General features: G+C 41.1%; 1 protein-coding gene across 3 annotated transcripts in view; it reads left to right on the top strand.

Moving 5' to 3' along the window:
* The window catches only part of METTL25 (methyltransferase like 25), a 165,258-nt gene that overhangs the window by 40,828 nt on the left and 101,114 nt on the right, over positions 1–23,316 (top strand). For all 3 annotated transcript variants that reach the window (XM_069974027.1, XM_069974021.1, XM_069974035.1), the window contains exons 3-5: positions 12,853–13,017; positions 16,100–16,203; positions 21,020–21,649. In XM_069974027.1, the coding sequence (XP_069830128.1) occupies positions 12,853–13,017; positions 16,100–16,203; positions 21,020–21,649 (899 nt within the window). The remainder of the gene's footprint in view (positions 1–12,852; positions 13,018–16,099; positions 16,204–21,019; positions 21,650–23,316) is intronic.

Below are 23,316 nucleotides of genomic sequence, written 5' to 3' on the forward strand. Positions count from 1 at the left end.
TACCCTGTACAAATCACTTACCTTACCAGCACCAAAGCAACCCCAGACCATCACATTACCTCCACCATGCTTAACAGATGGCGTCAGGCATTCTTCCAGCATATTTTCATTTGTTCTGCGTCTCACAAACGTTCTTCTTTGTGATCCAAACACCTCAAACTTGGATTCATCTGTCCACAACACTTTTTTCCAGTCTTCCTCTGTCCAATGTCTATGTTCTTTTGCCCATCTTTTTCTTTTATTGGCCAGTCTCAGATATGGATTTTTCTTTGCCACTCTGCCCTGAAGCCCAAAATCCCGCAGCCGCCTCTTCACTGCAGATGTTGACACTGGTGTTTAGCGGGTACTATTTAATGAAGATGCCAGTTGGGGATCTGTGAGGCGTCTGTTTCTCAAACTAGAGACTCTAATGTGCTTATCTTCTTGCTTAGTTGTGCAACGCGGCCCCCCACTTCTTTTTCTACTCTAGTTAGAGCCTGTTTGTGCTGTCCTCTGAAGGGAGTAGTACACACCGTTGTAGGAAATCTTCAATTTCTTAGCAATTTCTCGCATGGAATAGCCTTCATCTCTAAGAACAAGAATAAACTGTCGAGTTTCAGATGAAAGTTCTCTTTTTCTGCCCATTTTGAGCGTTTAATTGACCCCACAAATGTGATGCTCCAGAAACACAATCTGCTTAAAGGAAGGTCAGTTCTGTAGCTTCTGTAACAAGCTAGACTGTTTCCAGATGTGTGAACATGATTGCACAAGGGTTTTCTAATCATCAATTAGCCTTCTGAGCCAATGAGCAAACACATTGTACCATTAGAACACTGGAGTGATAGTTGCTGAAAATGGGCCTCTATACACCTATGTAGATATTGCACCAAAAAACAGATATTTGCAGCTAGAATAGTCATTTACCACATTAGCAATGTATAGAGTGTATTTTTTTAAAGTTAGGACTAGTTTAAAGTTATCTTCATTGAAAAGTACAGTGCTTTTCCTTCAAAAATAAGGACATTTTAATGTGACCGCAAACTTTTGAACGGTAGTGTAAGTATCTCGATGCTGCTGTCAGCGCTCATAGCCTTGTACCTTTTTAATTTAGGTAATTTACAAATCTGTATACTTTATGGTACTTGTTGTTTTGAAAATATTTTAAAAAACATGTTTATTAACCCCTTAAGGACAGAGCCTGAAATGGCCTTAATGATAGAGACAAATTTTATGAATATGACCAGTGTCACTTTATTCATTAATAACTTCGGGATGCTTTTACCTATCCGGCTGATTCTGAGATTGTTTTCTCGTGACATATTGTACTTTACATTTCTGGTAAATTGGAGTCGATAATCATAACAAATCTTTATGAAAAAAACCCAAATAATGTGAAAAAATGTGAAAAACTGCATTTTTCCAACTTTGAAACTTTTTTGCGTATACAGAAAGTGGTTATACCACATAAATTATATATTAAATAGCATTAGCAACATGTCTACTTTATGTTGGCGGCATTTATTAAACGATCTTTAATTTTTTTTAGACAATAGGAAGCTTAAAACATTAGCAGCAAATTTCCAAATTTTTAGTAAAATTTCAAAATCAGATATTTTTAGGGACCTGTTCAGGTTTAGGCTGGGTTCACACTATGTATATTTCAGGCAGTATTTGGTCCTCATGTCAGGTCCTCATAGCAACCAAAACCAGGAGTGGATTGAAAACACAGAAAGGATCTGTTCACACAATGTTGAAATTGAGTGGATGGCCGCCATATAACAGTAAATAACGGCCATTATTTCAATACCACAGCCGTTGTTTTAAAATAACAGCAAATATTTGCCATTAAATGGCGGCCATCCACTCAATTACAACATTATGTGAACAGAGCCTTTCTGTGTTTTCAATCCACTCCTGGTTTTGGTTGCTATACAGCCTCACAAATACAGCCTCAAATATACATAGTGTGAACCCAGCCTTAAAGTGTATTTGAAGGGCCTGTATGTTAGAAAGCCCCACAAAGCACCCCATTTCAGAAACTGCACCCCCCACACTCTGCAAAAGCATATCCATAAAGTGTTTTAACCCTTTAGGGGAGTCACAGAAATAAAAGCTAAGTGTGTAAGAAATTTGAAAATTTTAATTTTCTGTGCAGAGATTTTATTGTAATCCAATATTTTTCATAATTATAAACCTATTACCAGAGAAATGCACCCCAATAATTATTGCCCCGTTTCTGCAGTTTATAGAAATACCCCATATGTGGCCCTATTGCGCTATTTGACGCAACCACAAGCCTCAGATACAAAGGAGCGCCCAGTGAATTTCAACGCCTCCGTTATATTTGGTCATTTCTGACTGTACCACTTCAGGTTGGCAGAGGCTCTGGGGTGCCAAAACCTAAAAAACACCCCTAAAGGGACACCATTTAGAAAACTACACCCCTCAAGGAATGTAACAAGGGGTGCGGTGAGCATTTGGACCCCACAGGTGCTTCACAGATTTTCCGAACAATATGGCGTGAAAAAAGAAAAATGTATTTTTTACACTAAAACGTTGTTCTAGCCTTCAATTTTTCATTTTCTTAAAGGGATAAGAGGAAAAAAAAGACACAAAATGTGTAGCGCAGTTTCTCCCGAGTACGGAAATACCTCACATGTGGCGATAAAGTGCCAAGGGGGCGCAGGACAAGCCTCCAAAGGGAAGGAGCGCCAATTGGCTTTTGGAAGCTGAATTTCACTGGAAAGGATTTCAAGGGCCATGTCGCATTTACAGAGCCCTCGTGCTGCCAAGACACTGGAAACCCCCCACAAGTGACCCCATTCTGGAAACTACACCCCTCAAGGAATCTAACAAGGGGCACAGTGAGCATATGGACCCCACTGGTGACGGGCACAAATGTGGAACAATGTGACGTAAAAGTAAAAAATTTCATTTTTTCACTTTCATGGCACAAATGTGCCCGTCATCAAGGGGTCCATATCCTCACTGCACCCCTTGTTAGATTCCTTGAGGGGCGCAGTTTCCATAATGGGGTCACTTGTGGGGGGTTTCCAGTGTTTTGGCAGCACGAGGGCTCTGTAAATGCGACATGGCGTTCATCATCCATTCTAGCCAAATCCAACCTCCAAAATTCAAATGGCGCTCCTTCCCTTTGGAGGCTTGCCCTGCGCCCACATGGCGCTTTATGTCCACATGTGGGGTATTTACGGACTCGGGGGAAATTGCTCTACACATATTGTGTGTTTTTTTTCTCTTTTAACCCCTTGTGAAAATGATAAATTCAAGGCTAAACCAACATTATAGTGTAAAAAATGTAATATTTCATTTTCACGCCACATTGTTCCACATTTGTGCCCGTCACCAGTGGGGTCCATATGCTCACTACACCCCTTGTTACATTCCTTGAGGGGTGTAGTTTCCATAATGGGGTCACTTGTGGGGGGGTTCAACTGTCTTGGCAACACAGAGGCCTTTTGAATGCAACATGGCCCCTTAAAATCCATTCCATCCAAATCCAGCCTTCAAAAACGAAATGGCGCTCCTTCCCTTCGGAGGCTTACCCTGCACCCGAATGGCGCTTTATGTACACAAGTGGGGTTTTTCCGTACTCAGGGGAAATTGCTCTACACATTTAGTGTTTTTTTTTATCTTTTAGCCCCTTGTGAAAATGAAAAAATCATGACAAGATTAATGATTTAGAGTAAAAATTTTACAAAAATTACACTAAATGTTGGTCTAGCCTTGATTTTTTCCATTTCCACAAGGGGTTAAAAAAGAAAATTAACACAAAACGTGTAGGGTAGTTGCCCCTGATTACGAAAATACCCCATATGTGGGCATAATGTGCCATATGGGCACAGGGCAAGCCACCAAAGGGATAGAGCGCCATTTAGAGGCTGGAATGGAGGATGGAGGCCATGTCGCAATTACAAAGCTCCTGTGCTGCCAGGTCAGTAGATACCCCCGACAAGTGACCCCATTCTGGAAACTACACCCCATAAGGAATCTAACAAGGGGTGCAGTGAGCATATGGACCCCACTGGTGACAGGCACTTACGTAGAACATGTGCCGAGAAAATAAAAAATACCATTTTTTTCATTTTCACGTCCCAAATGTGGCCGTCACCAGGGGGCCATATCCCCGCTGCCCCCCTTGTTAGATTCCTTATGGGGTGTAGTTTCCAGAATGGGGTCACTTGTGGGGGGTTTCTACTGTCCTTGCCGCACAGAGGCTTTGTAATTGCATCATGGCATCCTCTAATGGGAATGGCGGCCATACCTATTTAGCTGGGAAAAAGGGACAATTCTAATTTATTTGGGGGTATTAGGCCAAATATTAGTTTATAAGGTTGGAAATGACAGGTGTCCATCAAATTCAACCTGTGTTGATCCAGAGGAAGGCAAAAAAACCCTCGTGAGGCAGACGACAGTAGCCTCATCACAGGGAAAAATTCCTTCCCGACTCCATAATGGCGATCAGAATAATCCCCGGACCAACGTGACCCCTGAAATAGGAATAAGGGACAGAATTTAGATAATGTAGAACCCCAGTGACGTGTGGTGCGCCTTGGAGCGATCCAGTATGCAGAGGCCAGGGTGATCAGGACAGGCGTCACACTGGAAATGGTGTCCTTCCTGATCCCCCTGTTACGCCACACTCTGCACTTCTTCTGGGGTCTCCCATTCTCCAGTGTGGGGGACGTCACCTGGAGAATGTTGTCCTGGTGCGATACGGGGTCCTTCATATCCAGAAGCGCTGGGTCCGCTCCATGGCTGCTAAATATTAGGGCGCTATTACTACTTCTGATATGTTCGGATCGTGCCGCAAGCTACAGGGCAGCGAGGGACTGGAAGAGGGGGCGCTGGTATAAAGGTTATCCCCGTACAGGTGGTAACCTTTATCCAGCAGTGGGAAGATCAGTTCCCGCACGATCTTCCCACTTGTTCCGAGGAGGGGAGGGGAGGGGGCATCTGGGGCTGGATTCGGGTGTTCCTTCCTACATACACTCTGAGGGTACATGCACACTGCGGAATCGCGACAGATAACCCTTCGTGCATTCCGCAGTTGGCACCCGCCGGCGGACTGATGCAGGCGCACGTCTCCGTCCGTGTCATAGACTCCATTCTATGCACAGGCGGATTCCGCTCTCCGTCCAACGTGTTCATTCTTTGGATGGACGACGGAATCCGCCCGTGCATAACATGGAGTCTATGACACGGGTGGAGACGCGCGCCTCCATCAGTCCGCCGGCGGGTGCCAGCTGCGGAATGCACAAAGAGTTATCCTTCGCCATTCCGCAGTGTGCATGTACCCTAAATCTGTAAGTGTACCCTGAGGTACGCTCACAGAGTTTGTAGAGTTTCACGCCATACCGTCATCTCTTATTGGGACGGTACTGGCGGAAAAGACGTGTCTGGGGGGCAGCGTACGCTACGCTACCCCCAGACACGTCACTGGATGATGAGGATGAATGGAGGAAAGAACAATCCCCCCCATTCATCCTCACTGGCTGTTTTGGTGTCGGAGGCAATAATAACGTATCCCTCTGACACCGAAAACACCCTGGGGGCCATCTTTATATGGGGACTAGTATATGGGGTATGTAGTGGTGTAGTGTCAAACTTTATTCAATGTAGTGTGGTGTAATGTAGTGTTTTTTACGTGTTTTTTTTACAGTAAGTATAAAAAAAACCTACGCCAACAAAGGAGTTGCTGATAAATGCCGCACTTATGTGCGGCACTTATAAGCAGACCGTGGCAGTAGAATATAGAAAAAAAACACCCTACGCCAAAAAGGAGGAGTTGCTGATTAGCAGCGCACTTTCGTGCGATGCTGATCAACACTCAGCGGCGATAGGGTGCGGAAAATAGAAAAAAAATTTTTTATATTCTGAATATCCCTGTAGCTGCTGATAAGTGTATTACACATATCAGCCGCTAGGGGGCAGCAGAGCGCAAAATCCGGAAAATGACGAGGCTGGAGCCGAAAATAGCCGAAAGAAGACGACGAGGACCGCCGGAAAGACCCGAAGACCGAACGGAATGACGGAGGACGCCGCGAACCCGGAAGCCGCCGATCAGGACCCCGGGACAGGTGAGTAATGTACAAATACCTGCTCTGGACCCCTCCGCTACCTAGCTGAGGGGTCCAGGGCAGGTATTTACTATTTTGTGGGACTCTGATCGCCGTGCCACCGGCCCGATCGCCGTGAACGGCCGACCGGCCGTTCACGGCGATCGGGCCGGTGGCACGGCGATCAACATTACTTTTTACAGTAATGGCGGTCGGTGCCGTCCTCGGACAGCACCGACCGCCATTTTTTTCCGGGTCATCGGGTCACCGATGACCCGGAAAGGTTCCGATCGCCGCTATTGGCTGATCTGAATTGATCAGCCTATAGCAGCGATCGTAAGCACGGGGGGTGTTAACCACCCCCCGTGCCGAGAAGCTATGATGGCCTGCTATGATTTATAGCAGGCCATCTTCCCCGACCGCTGTGTGTGAACACGCAGCGATCGGGGAAACATCGGGCGTAAATTTACGCCCTGATGCGCTAAGTACCAGGGCGCCAGGGCGTAAGTTTACGCCCGATGTCGTTAAGGGGTTAAAGAGAAGTTGGCATTTGTGAGTACCATACAAATAAATAAAAATGGGCCTGTGGAGCACATTGCTGTCTTTAATTACCCATTTTTGTTAGTCATTTTTGATTTGCTCACCAAGCATCCCTCCTGTTTTCTTCCACCTCAGTGGGTGTAACTTAATGCACAATGTATGTTCTGGTACTTTGGTTGGTAGTTACCTTATATCCTGCTTTTATTATTTGTTGCTAATTGATATCACAGTATCTGTATATTGTCATAAGGCTCTACATACCACTTCTCTAAACTGATCCAAAATGTAGAGATTTTTTTTTTTTTTTCATTTTTACAATATATTGTAGATTAGCTGCTCACTGTGAAATTTTTCAGTAACACTTATATTTAGAAGGTGCTAAAATGTCTTGTATCTAGTGTTTTGGTCCCTAAGGTAGTGAAATGATGAAGTCTGTATTAATACAATAACTTGATAGTTGTATAACAATGTGTTATGTATATCCTAATGGCTATCACGACTTGCAGTCTTTTCGCGAACCAATGCTGTTTTTAAAGAGAAAGCTTACACCTTAGGTTTTTCTCCCATGTGTTGGCAGTTAAACAGCATCTTGTGCAGAATCCTCCTTGTAAATTCATTGGGTTGTAATAGAGCCAGGACAGGCAATAAATTTCAACTTTGAGTTTCATCCGAGCCAGGTATTAAAATGTGCCTTGGAACCAAAAAAGGTATATGTTTGGCCAAACATAAATTTCGTAATAACACTCTCTATAAGATGCAATGCACAGAAAATCTAAATGATCTATCTATGTGGTTTGAGACCTTTTCACAGCCAGCTCATTAAATTTCAGGCTTCTCACTCAATGGTAAACCAGAAAGTCAGGATGTTTCCCTCCAGCATTATATGAACCTAATCCAAATAATACTTAGCTGGAAGCAAACACTTGAACAGTAATGCATATAGCATCAAGCCCTTTAGCCTATCCTCTAAGGAGTTTCTTCAGTAGGTGAAATCAGTACCATACCAAAATGTATAGTAGTGGACAATAGTCTATGTTCCAAGAGATTTGCATGTGACCTCAACATTGTGTTACTCTTTATGTCTGCAGAACAGAATCAAATACCAAATGTGGTATTACAGGACCATTGTACTACTTAGTAATGTAGGGAAGTTTATTCACCTTATAGGGTAACACACTATTGATTTCTGCTATTTAGTTTGAATTGACAAACAAATTCTGTAATAGATATTGTTAGGCAAAAGGGCTTCCATCTTTTCTCACAAGACAGTTTTTTTCTCCTCCCCCTCACTTCTTACCTGTTCACCACTAAGGGAATACATAAGAGTGATGACAGATTTACTTTTACCACTAAGGGAAAACAGCAGAGGGATTACAGGCTGCCAATACAAGTCCATGAATGGAGGAGGGGCTGAATTAGTGATCAGTATTGCAGAGAAGCAGACTGGGAGGTTCCAGGGTTCCTGACCATAGAAACAACTAAAATCTCAAGTCAGTAGTCATGAACAACTTGCCGAAACTTTGGGTTTAACAACGTTAATCCGAACCCAAATGCTTGGCATTTGACTGCGTCTGGAGAAGTTGGGTACAGCCCTAGGGCTGCCAAGAAAACACGGATACAATATATGGCTGTGTTGACAGAACAGCCATCCCCCACCCCCACAGTGCGATTTCGGAGCGGTGATCTCTTCTTACCCGGCTGGGCCTCATCGTTGCACTGACCATAATCCTGACTTGGCAATTCATAGCTCTAGGTTGCAGCAGCCCGGACAAATACAGCACTGATCTCATGGATCGGTGCAGTAGAGCTTCTAACCAATATATGTATAAAAAAGTTTTTTTTATCAATAAAAAATCCCTTCTCCTAATAAAAGTTTAAATCACCCGCATTTCCTGTTTTATAAATATCAAATATGTTTTTTTTTTTTTATCACCGTGTGTGTATTTGCCTCCCAGTGATGTACACAAGCTCTGTACTCTGATATATTTATTAGCTACTAGTTTCCCTACCCATTTGCTTCTGATTGACAGCATTCTGCCTGCATGTGGGGAAAGTAGCAGGTTATGAATATATTGGACTAAAGGGCCTTTTAGATGGCCTGATGCCCAGCTGTTTTCTCTCGTCCACCATCAAGTCCTTCAAAAGTAAACTGAAAACCTATCTCTTCAAACTAGGTTACAGCCTATAATAATTCTGCATCACACTTGGCTGGCTGCACTTTACCTTCTGTCTCTCGCCCCATACCTCATAGATTGTAAGGCTTCGCGGGCAGGGTCCTCTTCCCCCATGTACCAGTCTGCCATTAGCCTTCATGTAATGTGTTTTTAATCTTGTATTGCTCCTGTTTGTTACCCCCTATCTCCTCTATAGTGCTCTGGAATTAAGGGCGCTCTATAAATAAATAAATAATAATAATTTGCGGCCTTTACATCACACAACCAATCAATTGACCTCTGTATTGTTTGTGCAGCTGTTTTAATACTTTGCTATTGGCCACGCATTTCCTATTTACACACAGAAATGTGTGGCTGATAACAACGATCTTGTGTCCTGCACTATCTTTATGTCTTTTATGCACTTTTACATGGGCTGATTATCGGATAATCAAGTGTTCCTAGGAATGCCTGTTACTGTTAGTTGGCCTATGTAAAAGAGGAATGCATGCACATGATTCAGAGAGCTAATTTGTCCTGAAGCTGATTAAAAGAGTATTGTGCCAATACTGCCCCATATATAGTTTACATTTACATGATTCTGCTTTTCAAGTCCATAGTGCCATCAGTTTTTTTTTTTTTTATAGCTCTGTGAATATACAGTGTAATGCTATGTTCACACTACGTATATTTCAGTCAGTATTGCAACCAAAACCAGAAGTGGATTAAAAACACAGAAAGGATCTGTTCACACAATGTTGAAATTGAGTGGATGGCCGCCATATAACAGTAAATAACTGCCATTATTTCAATATAACAGCCATTTTAAAATAACAGCAAATATTTGCCATTAAATGGCGGCCATCCACTCAATTTCAACGGCTGTTATATTGAAATAATGGCCGTTATTTACTGTTATATGGCGGCCATCCACTCAATTTCAACGGCTGTTATATTGAAATAATGGCCGTTATTTACTGTTATATGACGGCCATCCACTCAATTTCATTTCATTGTGTGAACAGATCCTTTCTGTGTTTTCAATCCACTCCTGGTTTTGGTTGCAATATGAGGACCACAATACTGACTGAAATATACGTAGTGTGAACCCAGCCTAGGAGTGTAGTCCATGGATGTTTTCACTTTGCTACAGCCTGGCACATTTTATATTAATACGTGCTGAACCAATTAATCTTTGTTATTAGTGGTCTCCAACCTTTTGTCCCCCTACACAAACTCACTCTGTGAATTGTAGTTTCAATTAAGCATATACAGTGGTTCCTTGGATTATGAGCATAATTCATTCTGGGACCGTGCTTGTAATCTAAATCCACTCTTAACCAAAGCAAATTTTCCCGCAAGAAATCATAGAAATGCAGACAATTGGTTCCACACCCCAAAATAATGATTTATTATTCTGAATGACATGTAAAACAAATGGAACAAACATTCAGAAACAGCAGAATATGTGATATTATAAGTTACTGTACAGTAATGGAGAGGATGGGAAACACAGGGGCGGACATAGACCGCAGGGAGCATGAAGGAATGAGCAGGGCAGATGTGGGCACATACATGCAGCACTCTCTGTCCAGGGAGAGAGGGGTTACAGATATGGAGAGATTACCTCCACAGTCCTGTCCCCTGATGTAATCCCCAGCCTGAAGTGGATCTGCTATGATTTGGAAGGTGAGGGAGACTTTCTGGGTCAGGGTACAGTGCTGTAGACCCCGCTATGCAGACCATGCCCCTCCCCCACTCGCGCTCCCACCCAGTTCAGGGAGCTCTTAAACCAAAGCAATGCTCTTACACCTAGTCACAATTTTGAAAAACTGTGAGCTCTTAAACCAAAATGCTCTCAAACCAAGGTACCACTGTACATACAATCAACCAATTCACTAAACATGATGTCACTGTTTAGTAAGTTAATTGCAAGAAAGTACATTACTTACAGGTATAAAAGCAGCTGTACAAAAAAGGCAATTGTTAAATTCCCCCTAAGTTTTTGTCTAAAATGCCACAGCATTATGTGTTAGGCTGGGTTCACACTGCGTTTTTGCCATCCTTGTATGCAAAAACCGTAATGTAGGAAAAACGGATGTATTTGTGTGCATCTGTTTTGATTAGTTTTTCCATTGACTCCCATTATAAAAAAGGATAAAAAACGGATAAAAATGCATCTTTTTATTTTATAGGGTACACAAAATGTGGTCGACCACTTTTTTGTGTACACTAAAAAAAGGATGCATTTTGATCCGTTTTAAAATCTAACAAAATGATGTGTGTAGAGTAAACGGAGTCTCTGAATTTGACTATTTCCAATGTTGCACATGTGGTTTGTACCACACACCAATTGTTCGGGTGCAGCAAAGTACTTTATTGAGAAACACAATAGTAATATCTCTTCTTTTATGTTTTATGGCATTAAACACATTGATGCGTCTTCAAGAGGAGGCGACCAACAAAAGCAACTCAAATTAAACACCAGATTCCCTTTGGGACTAAATTTTAAAAATCATCTTTTGTGTCAATATGTTTACTAAATTAATTAAGCACATGAGAATAAATATAATAAATATAAATATATAAAAACATAATTTAGATAAATATATCCCAAAAAATAAAAATATTACTTTGGTTATATAAAGAATTCCGCTATATAAGAACTTTCTCTTGTGAGTCATTTACATAGGAATTCCTTTTGGAGTGTTCACACTATAAGCATCTTACACAATGCGTTTTGAACATATAAATCCATGCTGAAATAGGTTCAGTTTAGTGCTGTATGTTCTTCAGTGTTTGTACCACGGTTTGTGAAATGTTTGTTATACATTTTTGGTATACATGTGAACAAGAACACTAGAAAATCCTGCTCTCTCCTTCAGTGTTAGTGACCTGATTGCGCTGATTACTACCACTATTGCACAGTACTTTTCTATTGGTTGTCAATGATTTTAAACATGTGTCTATACCTACGTCCATTAGATTATGACTAAGTGCGCATGCGCGAAACGCGTCAAACTGTCCAGACAACATGAGCTGTACTATCTTGACTTTTAGTATGAATATTTAACAAAGATTTTGGGATTTTAAAGAAATTTCCGGAGTGCTGAAATCATCACCTCTACTACTTCACTGGTATGGCTTCTGTGGAGGATGTACGTACAGCTACTATGGGGTCATGTGATCTGAAAGGTCTCGGCAGTGAGCTCTTTTCTATGTCCTAGTAAGCCATTCAGTTGCCCAGATTTATCAGCAAATAGTAGAAATCCACGGCACTCAATGTTATGCAGAAGTGAAAAAGTTTATTTTACAGTGAAAAAGAATAATGTATACTCCGACCAATATAAGATACTATGCAATAGAGATCATAATAGTGAGGCAAGCTTTCGGCCCTTCCCGGACCTTCTTCAGGCTAAAGGATCTCGTGTGCAGTGTGTAGCTGGGATCTGGTGGATCTGGTAGATCCCAGCTACACACTGCACACGAGATCCTTTAGCCTGAAGAAGGTCCGGGAAGGGCCGAAAGCTTGCCTCACTATTATGATCTCTATTGCATAGTATCTTATATTGGTCGGAGTATACATTATTCTTTTTCACTGTAAAATAAACTTTTTCACTTCTGCATAACATTGAGTGCCGTGGATTTCTACTATTTGCTGGACATATGGTTGAAGAACCACAACCCACTGAGCACCTACTAGCGAGAGGTGTGCATCACCGATTTGCTCTACGTATGCCCAGATTTATCAAGCTGCCTTGATAACCAAAAAGTCTGGTTTTGCCCATAGCAACCAGTCACAGCTCAGGTGTCATAATTTAGTAATCTCTGGTAAATTTCAACCTGAGCTCTGAAATGTTGGCAAAACCAGACAGATTTCAGGCATATTAATATAAATCTGGCCATTGAGTTTAATACTAGCTGTCTTAATCCATTGCAGTTGGTTCCCTATTAATGACTGCATGCAGGCAAAATTATATAATTTATCATATCAGAAAAGCTATTCTCAATCACACAGACACATTAGTTATAAAATGTCCATGATGAGAATAACAAATATAACTTGTGTATGGTCAGTAAGGCTTTGTGTTTGTTTTCCACAGAAGCTCCAGACATCTCCAGGATATTTTCTCCAACAACTAACCAGCTGGTGAACTTGGAATCATTTGTAGAAGCCGCCCAGTACAATTCCCTTATGAACCTGGGCTTGTGCACCCCCATTGAGGAGATATTTGAGACTTTTGCCTCACAAAGAGCCAACAAGCTTGGTGAGTATTTACTGTACTTCAGACTGTGTAGGGACATGCCTCATTGATAAAGACATTGGTAGTACTTACTTGTCAGCTCATTTATACATTGCATAATGCACGGAGATACTGCAGAATTATTAAACCTTAAGGGTGCAGGCAAACTTTAATTTGTTTGTGTTTTTCTGAAAATTTTCTTTTTGGCTATAAACTTTCTCTGACATCCTGGTCAATTTAGTCACTTTACTGCTATTAGAAGTCCGTGCTTCAGAACCAGTCAAGTGACCTCCAGAACAGTCTTCTGGTTCTCCTTTATGTCATGTCCCATCTATCTATTATTCGATCAGCACTCATTAGACCAATATATATGATGTCACCCTCATCTTCACTGCTAGCCCGCCCACAGTCTTAACACCGGTCTGCAGCGTCATTTTTTTATGCCTCCCCGCCCACAGGCCTTTTTTTATAACCATGCATGCACTGTTATGAAACAAGCAGTGATGCTGTGCAAGCATCACACTGAATTTCCACCCAAAACCCAATGCATACTGTTGAGGTGCCCTCAAATTCAGTGGCTGTAAAGATCATCCGGCCGGTACTGCAGTACCGTCCGGGATGATCTTTTCTGACACTGGCTGTTCCATGAACCTGCCGGGTCACAGAACAGCTGGTGTCATACAAAGTGTGAACATAGCCTTAACCAGGAAGTGTTTATGCACAATGAGGAGAAGTGATGTGAAGATAAAAGAAAACACCAAAAACACATCAAGATATTGAAATATATGTATGCATTCAATAATCCCACATTTTGTAGCACTTTTACTTCTTAGTGTCCCAGATAACCCCTTTAACTTTATTTTGCAGGTCAGTACTATTAAAGCAATACCACATTTATATAGTTTTTGTTGTTTAATGTTTTGCCTCATCATACCAGTATAAAAAATGCTTTGCATCACAGTATTTTGACCTCTATAACGTTTTATATTTCTACCTACAAAACTGTCAGGTGGGTCCTTTTTTGGTTTAGATTTTTATTAAATCTGAGATGCAAGGTGACCAAGAACAGCAAGTCTCATGTGCTGATACCATTTTTATTGCTATTTCATTCTGCCGTACTCATCTGTAGTGGCTGTCTTTGCCATAACAGCAGGGGAAATGCCTGGGTGGCTGCAAAAGAATAACCAGCAGTGCAAACTATTTTAAAAGGGTTTGTCTCTAATAAGAAAACCCCTTTAAGGCCCTCCACACAATCTGTAGACAGCTAGACTGGTTTAATTTGTTCAACAAGAAAGAGTTTTTGCCAGCTCACCTCTCGTGATGATTTCTCAGCTTGCACGGATCCACTCCAATGGTGAGTGTGGTCGGCTCAGTACGAAAAATCAATGATCCAGCAGGCTCCAATGCGGTATAAAAATCACATCCCTTTTATTTGCACAAAATCACCTAGTGGTACATACAGACACAGACCCCCAGCACAAAAAACTCCTATGCGGTTCGACTGCGGTATTTGCACTCTTATTCCTACAGCCAGGAGTAAGAGTGCAAATACCGCACTCGAAACGCGTCGGCGTTTTTTGTGCTGGGGGTCTGTGTCTGTATGTACCAATAGGTGATTTTGTGCAAATAAAAGGGATGTGATTTTTATACCGCATTGGAGCCTGCTGGATCATTGATTTTTCGTACTGGTTTAATTTGTGCATTGTAAATAAACTTGGCACAAATCCTGCCCCAGATACTCTGTTAACTGTAGTGTACACTATGACGCTCTCTGTAATATGTTCCAATTGGCTTTAGTAGCTTAATGTAAAAAAACAGCAAAACATAAAACACATAAAAAATTGCATATTGTATTGTGTTCCTGTTTACATCCGAGAATGTTAAAACATTTACAATGTCACGATATGTCTGCATGAGCTGAAAAACTTAAGCTGAGCCAGATATTTCCAGTTATTCTGATCTAGGCGAATTGGCCAGAGTATACATTTATAACTGCAGTGACTGTATGGAATCTTGTCTGCCGTCTCGCCCTTTCATTTCCTCCAGAGGATCTTATTCCTTCCCAGGTCTACCTGGTTTATTAGTTACAACAATTAGGTCATGTGAACTACTGAACTTTAAGCAACAGAATGAGATAATATAGAGTAGGTACCCCTGGGAGGATAGGCAGCCATGTGCATCACTACTATTTCCCGTCTATGATTTGTTTAGTAGAGTTGATTGAGAATCTTTGTTAACAGTTCGCACTGATGAAGCACTAGTAATGATTACTAGCGATATGAGCTAAATATAACTGACAAAAGTTTGTTCCATTTGTTTATAGATGAGCTTAACCATGATTTATCTGGTTTTAATGATGAATGTCACATGGGCCTTTCTAGATTCAGAACAGCAGATTCTCACTAATCATGTCCTGATTTAGGAGTTAGGCCTTGTCCACACGTCCATGGTAGAGACCATAATGCTTCGTAATGCACATGCTGTGATTTTGGACGGCTCATGGAGGTGCCACCTGCAATCATGGACTGTGCACTTGAAAGGGAATTAAAGTCTATGCAACCTACACAGCAAAACGGACCGTAAAAAAAGCAGGTCATGGGGGTTTTTTGTGGTCCATGTTCCAGGCAAATATATGGCCAGACTTTAAAGGGGTATTCTGGCCAGGACACCTTTTTAGTAATGCCCAGGAGATGGTGCTACCTCACAGATTAAGACCAGGAAGCAGAAACACACTGAGGGAAGCGGAGCGGTGGAATGTAGACACCAGCACGGGTTCCAGGAAGGTAAGTGAATGGTACTTTTTTCACCCACCCCTTTCCCAGGCATTACTAAAAAAAAATAATCTTGACCAGAATACCCCTTACATGTGTCCTGTACAGTCCATGCTTATGGCTGTGTGGATGAGACCTGTGGTCTGACAGATATACCATTCATTAGTCAGGAATAGCTGAATGACAACCCCTTTGGTCGCAGTAATGACTGTAAGGGTTTTCATAGTTCATTGCTTTTTATTTACTGGTGATTTTCTTTTCAAAAGTTAGTATATCTTCATATATTAATCTAAGTATATTAAAACAGACATGATTTTCTTTCTTTTATGCACCAGATGAAATGAAAACTGACCAGTTTATGAATGATAAAAAGTCTCATGAAGTTGTTATCATGTCACAGTTTGTAGAAGCTCTGGCAAATGTTTATGGTGTAAAACAGGTAAGTTAATTCAGTATATTGTATTAAAGGAGAAGTCTGGCCAAAATTATTTTTTTATATGTTATTACTTATGGAAAGTTATACAATTTTCTAATGTACATTAATTATGGGAAATGCTCATATACTGCTATTTCCCTAATTTAGTGTATCAGAAGCAGTGACGTCACGACGAATGGTGTAATTCCTATGGAGTGTCCAGCAGGGGGCTCTCTATATATAGAGGTCAATGAGTACCATTGACTTCTATATATAGTGCGCCCCTGCTGGACACTCTATTGAATCATTTGATGTGTATGTAATGTAATGTTATTTACTGTACTTTGTGATTGAATGCATTTATGGAATACTTTGGGGAGCAAGTGTCTTTGCTCCCCAACGTATCCCATAAATGTATTCAATGAATACATTTGCAGGGCACCGAGCAGGGAGGGAGAGAGGTGCCATCTACCTCCCCCCTCCCTCCCTGCTCGGTGCTGGGCACATATACACAGAACTTCCCCCCCCCCTTCTCCCCCGGGTGGGAGTCACCGGCGCGATAGTTAGTTTGAAGCCGGGAGAAGGAGGGGGCATGAAGAGCGGCACTTGTGTGAGCGGCGGCGATATGATCGGCATAGATAGCACAGGTACTACTCCCCCAATATCTGCAGATAATGGGGGAGTAGTACTGTGTATATGTGTCCAGCACCGAGCAGGGAGGGAGGGGGGAGGTAGATGGCACTTCTCTCCCTCCCTGCTCGGTGCCCTGCAAATTTATTCATTGAATACATTTATGGGATACTTTGGGGAGCAAGGACACTTGCTCCCCAAAGTATTCCATAAATGTATTCAATCACAAAGTATAGTACATAACATTACATTACATACACATCAAATGATACAATAGAGTGTCCAGCAGGGGCGCACTATATATAGAAGTCAATGGTACTTATTGACTTCTATATATAGAGCGCCCCCTACTGGACACTCCATAGGAATTACACCATTCGTCGTGACGTCACTGCTTCTGAGAGACACTTCCTGATACACTAAATTAAGGGAAATATCAGTATATGAGCATTTCCCATAATTAATGTACTTTAGAAAATTGTATAACTTTTCATAAGTAATAACGTATAAAAAAAATAATTTTGGCTGGACTTCTCCTTTAAGGGAAAACTAACAGCGGGTTTGAAGACTCTAACCTGCTATTAAGTTTCCACAGCGCTGTTTTTACCAAATATGTGCTTTTAATATAGAAATTATATAGTTTCCTATAGATCCGGCCTACCCCTCCTTACAAATCTTTAGCCGGCGCACGGCAGTCACGTCACGCTAGCGCTCATCACTGAAAATTTTGCTAAAACAGTGCTGAAGGGTGAAGGGAAGAGAATTGCCTTCATCCCCAGCATCCCATGTGCTAGGGACACATAACAGCAAGTTAGAGTTTTCTAACCTGCTTAGTTTTTTTTTTAAACTCGGGTTGGATGAGTAAGGGGAGCATGTGTCAAAGACAAAAAAGTCTTCTAAGGGTGCGTTCACACCTAAAGGATCTGCAGCAGATCTGCAGCAGATTTGATGCTGTGTTCAGTTATTTAAATGAAATCTGCTGCAGAAAATCAGCTGCAGATCCTGTAGGTGTGAACGCACCATTAAAGTTTTTTTTTTTTTTTTAACTACTTTAATATTAGTAATCATCCTTATAATGAAGGTATTCTTAGGTGGCCACTTGAGGTCAATGTTGGACAGGTCTACTGCAGAACACGTATCGTTAACTTCATGATGGCCCTCCTGGTTTAAACCTGCATCTCACTAGGATCTAACTGGGGGATGCTTAAAACTTGGATTTTGCTCTTACTGTACCAAAGGAGCAATGCAAAAATCGAATCTAGCGCAGGCTGGCCAAGCATAGCTCATTACCCTGAAGGAGAAGAAGCCGTGGCTGTACCTGCCTCGCAACTGAGTCATGTCCAATCTGGTGGCTTACATGAGAATCTTGGTTATCTCTTTCAGATAGCTTCAAGGATATGGGGTGTTTTAGTAGTGTCAGTGAGGTGGGGGGCCAGTCTTCCTAGTTTCATACATTCACAGAATAAAGTTGTGTGCTGTTATTCTGATCTGTTGTCTTTCTCTGTGAAGAGATTCACGGCTTGTGCAGATGTCAAGGTCCTGTTGGATGATACCTGCCCCATTCAAAACAGCTGAAAAAAAAGATTACTGATGTATGCCAGTCTGTCTGAAAGTTCTTTATTGCTAGAGCTAGGGGCCTAAGGATACATTTCATGTATTCCATGTGGTCTCTCCCAGCTCCTACCGCAAAAGGACACGGTATACACTATGAAAAAGCGGCCTAAGCCTCCTAAAGTTTGTGTATTTCTGCTGCTGTTGGTGCTATGAGGTGAGGAGCTGTGGTTTGTGTTTAGGACTTGGCAGGGCAAGTAGTAAGGAAGAAAATGACTCGAGTGGACAGACAGATAAATCTGGCCCATAATGCTTTTTTTCTGTAAGTTTAAATGACATAACATCTATGTTTTGCACAAGGATCATAAAAGGGTTTCTGCTTTCAGTAGATTTCACCAAACTATAAAGTACTCTTATATTTAAGCACCTGAGTTAGTGATGTCACATTTTTCTAAGCAGTATAGGAAATTAAAGAGGTTGTCTCAGGGGCATAGACGCAGCTGGAATCAAGGGAAAAATTAATCTCGTAATTCACGGCACTGTGATTCAGCCCCCGTAATTCTCCTCAATCCTGCCTTAATCAAATAGTGACTGTTTTAAAATTGGTGTGAATGTTTCCATAATAAATTCAGATAAATGGATACAGATGATCCTATTATGTTGTTGTGCAGTCCTCTCTGTACAGAACTTTTGTGAGCCCCATAACCCTTTAAAATCTCAAAGATTGTATAGATGCTGTTATTGAAAACCTTTTTTTTTTGCTTTTATACAACACACTGGTGCATGCTATTGATTTGCCTATGAATTTTTTTCCCCCAGAAACTAAATGTTTTATATTGGAGAGAAAGGCTCTCAGCCTGCAAAAGTGCTTTTGGTTAATAAGAGCAGTGTTTATCTTTGCTACTTTTAAAAGTTTTGCTACGTTGAAATTGTAAATCTAGAAAAGAGGGATGGTAAAAAATTTGTTGCCAAATTAGTTCATAAAACCGTGTAAAATAAGATTTAATTAAAAATATGGAGCTCAGAAATCTTGACACATGTTTAACACCAGTTCACATGTCCTTTGGGCACCATTTTTAGTCTTGTGGTTTCGCGTTATAGAGCAGTAATGATTTTTTTCAGCAGTCTATACTGCACCAGTTTAACTTTGATCTCTAAAGGCCGTTTTGGAAGTGTTCTTTTGTTGTGGCGTTTTATTGGCTTTTGTAGAAATACCTCTATGGGTGGTAATGTTTCTAATGAATTGACTTATGTTATTGGTGCTATTGGTGCTAGCGAATGTAGACATAAGAACAATATGATTAAATCATTTAAAAAACACAGTGTTCTTATATACTGTATCGGACCTGGGCAGTGTTCATCTCTAAAGTTGCAAATAAACAACATGATTTATTGCTAGATATGATACTGCCTGTACATTAGCCTTAGGTCTCATTCACATCTCATTTTTTGGTCTCAATTTAGCGTATACGCCACAGAGAACTCCCAGTATATACAACTGAAAGGGGTTATCCAGCGTGGGGGCTATTTTTAGATGTGGCCGGGGAGGAGGTGACTGAAAAAAAAGACGTCCACTCACCTCCCCGGTTCCAGCGGCTGGTCCCGCATCACGTCGCTCCAGTCTCCGATTCTCGGCCGCTTCCGGGTGTCTGACGCGAGCCCGAGACGTGACGTCTCAGGTCCGCTCAGCCACTCAGTGAAGGAGGCGGGATATAGCGTAAGGAACACCTGGAAAACTGGGATACAGCCATTGGCATTGGCTGTATCCCAGTTTTCTAGGCGTTCCCTACGCTGTATCCACCCGCTGCGCAGAGCGGGCAGACAGCGGGAATCAGATGCCGAGATTTCTGGTTCATACGAACCAGAAATCCGGCAAGTTCGCTCATCTCTAATAGAATCCTGAAAAACATGGCTGTTTTCTTGGATGCCCATCCAACTTCTGCAGCTGCCGGAAGTCAAATGCTCAGCATTTGAGTTTGCTCCCAACCAGAACATTTGGTATGTTCGCTCATCGCTAGTGGTCACCACTCCGCAGGAACTAAATATGACCCACATAAATTGCTGAGCCAGGTCATGACATTACAGGACTGGGAGATCCAAGAGACTATTGGACCATAAGTAGTGGTGCTGCGGCTGTGGGTGGTAAGGGATAGTTAAGTAGCCCCCCTTGATTGTTATGTTCCCACCACCTCCTTTTTACTTTTGCCTGGAGTACCTCTTTAACATATCAACTAAGTTTACATACCTGATTACACTGTGTCTTTTTTTGCCTTGAATAAGTTATACTATATATATATATATACATATACACAATCATGGTAAAACTGTTAAACACATTTCTTAACTAAAGCTGCCACTTAAGTTGCTCTACACAAAAAAAAAGTATACCAACCCACTTGCCAAAGTCTGCAGATATGTTCTGATTATACGCCAGGATCATTTCCTGGCATGCTCCCCAGATGTACACCACAAGCATGGTGTGAACAAAGCTTTACAATTGCAGAAAATCGTTATCATTTTCCTTTTATATTTCATAATGACTTTTTTTTGTATAATTCTATAGCATACATGCGTTCTAGTCAGAATAAGCTAAGCCGAATACGTATTATGTTACAGCACTGCTGTTGATTTAGTTTTTCTTTTTTTTTTTCCCCCCTAGGTCATAGACTTGGGAGCTGGAAAAGGTTATTTAAGCTCATATTTATCCATGCGTTATGACCTAAAAGTTTATGGGATTGACTCTTCTCATACCAATACAGATGGAGCCAACAAGAGAAACCGGAAATTGAAAAAATATTGGCAAGTCTATAAAACTGATGCCAGAACCACTTCAAAGGCAAAGAAATTTGACCAGAAGAAAGAAGCTTTATTGCCAAAGAACTCTTGTCAAGATGTTAACGCTGATCAAGACATTTCTAGACAAACAAGCAGTGATATAAGATGCACAAGACTGTCCAATTCAGAGTCCTGTATGGATGATGATAGTAGCCAGTATACAGACTCCACTAAGTGGCCAAGTAATGAGGAAAGCAATGAGGCTGTGGAAAATACAGAGGCAGACAATTCCTCAGACTCAGCCGTTTCCTTTTTGGACATCTTGCCTGCCGGAGCTGTGGAGGTGTCCTCAATGTCACAAGGTGTTAGCAAAGTTCTTAGCGAACAAGAAAAAGAGCAAAGGAAGATGGAGAACATCAAGGCCAAAAATTTACCAGAGACCTATGTTTATTCCCCACTCACTTCCTATGTCACCGCTGACACCGAGCTTCATGACATAATAACTGATCTAGAGGTTATCTTTCTTTTATCTTCCTTCATATGTATAAACAGCTGTCATTTCTCTATGATATCCAGAGAATACACCCTAATTGATTTCATAGCACAGGAGGTTTACATTTCTTTCTTCTCTGCTTTCTTTAATGCGATTCGATATGCTATGAGTGCTGCTAGATTCCTTTTCCATTCCCACATAATTGTTAAATGTAGCGATTACTAATATGGTAGATGTAATACATACAAATATCAAGTGAAAACTGTACAAATATCTTAAGTACCTATACACTGTTTAAAGGGCTTTTTCACCTAACCCCTGCACAAAAGACAAATGGTATATCTGTAAAACGACATACCCTAGTCCTCAACACTCCCTTCTTCAAACAATGGCACATTAAAGGAAACCCAAATTAATTATAACGGGTCAGCTCCTGCTTACATTTTAAGTCTTCTGTTTAGTCTGTGTCTGGTTATAGTTAAGAACTTTGCATGTCTTTACTAGATATTATGTATTGCAGTTTTTACACAACTTTGATCATAAAATAACAAACTTTATGAAGACCCCAAACTTCTGCTTTGTTACACTGGAATAGAGTAACATTGCTTTGTTTTTTTCCTGTATGTTTTTGTACTTCAACAGAAGATGTACTGTGCAAAGATTGAGGATTAAAGTATATATAATACATTATCAAGATTATTATAAAAGGAGCAATATTATATCACACACATTAACAGCTATTTGTGTAGTTTTCAATAAAACTGTCACTCCATGCAATATATTGGCATTTCCAACACATGTTGTTTTCAAGTAAAAAGCAAGCTCTCAGGGTTACTAGTTCTTCTTGTAGAAATTCAGCAGGTAGGAAGTTTTAGGGTAGGTGTAGATTAAGTACATGTGAACATACTCTTAAAATTCCAAGATTAACAAAGGAGACCACACTTCCAAAGATAGTTCACTTTTTTAACATTTCAGCTCAAAGTGTAGCCTTTCTTAAGCATACGATTAATGTTGTACTGTCACCTCCCTTACTCTGTGTGTGGGTTTTGTGCAGTGGACAGTGTATACTTTTGTTGACAGTATAAGGTGTATGGGGCTCTTCCAACTGACCACCCAACCTTTTTGTTCTGGGAGAGATAAGCTGCAGCCAGAACTCTATAACTGCGGCTTAACCCTCCTCGCCTCATAGAGAACACAGGAACACAGAAACATTCCTGTGTTTAGGGAAGAGATTACTGACGACCAAATGATCTTGTTTGACCACCTTTATAGGCAATGTCTGTAATAAAAAGTATAAACATTGGGGGAGATTTATCTTTCATTTCTCACAGATTCTTTGAAAAATGAAAGGTGGAATCTGATTGGTTGCTAGGGGCAGCTGAGCCAGTTTCACTTTACATGTTTCATAAATAAAACTGTGTCTCTAATGCCCCCTATTGGGAGCTACCTGTAGGTGGCACTACAGTGATGTTTTTTTTTGTTTTTAAATTACATAAATTAGCTCTCTTCTAGACAAACAAAGAAAGTTCACATGAGCTCCTTCTGTTGCTGCAGGCATCTTCCCCAGGACAAAACTTTGGGGCAGAAATGTTGCACAGACTCATTAAAAATTTTCATCAGTTCAGGGTTTCAGTGCTGAGACCCCCTTTGATCTGTAGTTATAGTCCAGAGAAGCAAGAAGCATGCGG

Source organism: Dendropsophus ebraccatus, chromosome 1 (genome assembly GCF_027789765.1).
Source record: "Dendropsophus ebraccatus isolate aDenEbr1 chromosome 1, aDenEbr1.pat, whole genome shotgun sequence".
Taxonomy (NCBI): Eukaryota; Metazoa; Chordata; class Amphibia; order Anura; family Hylidae; genus Dendropsophus; species Dendropsophus ebraccatus.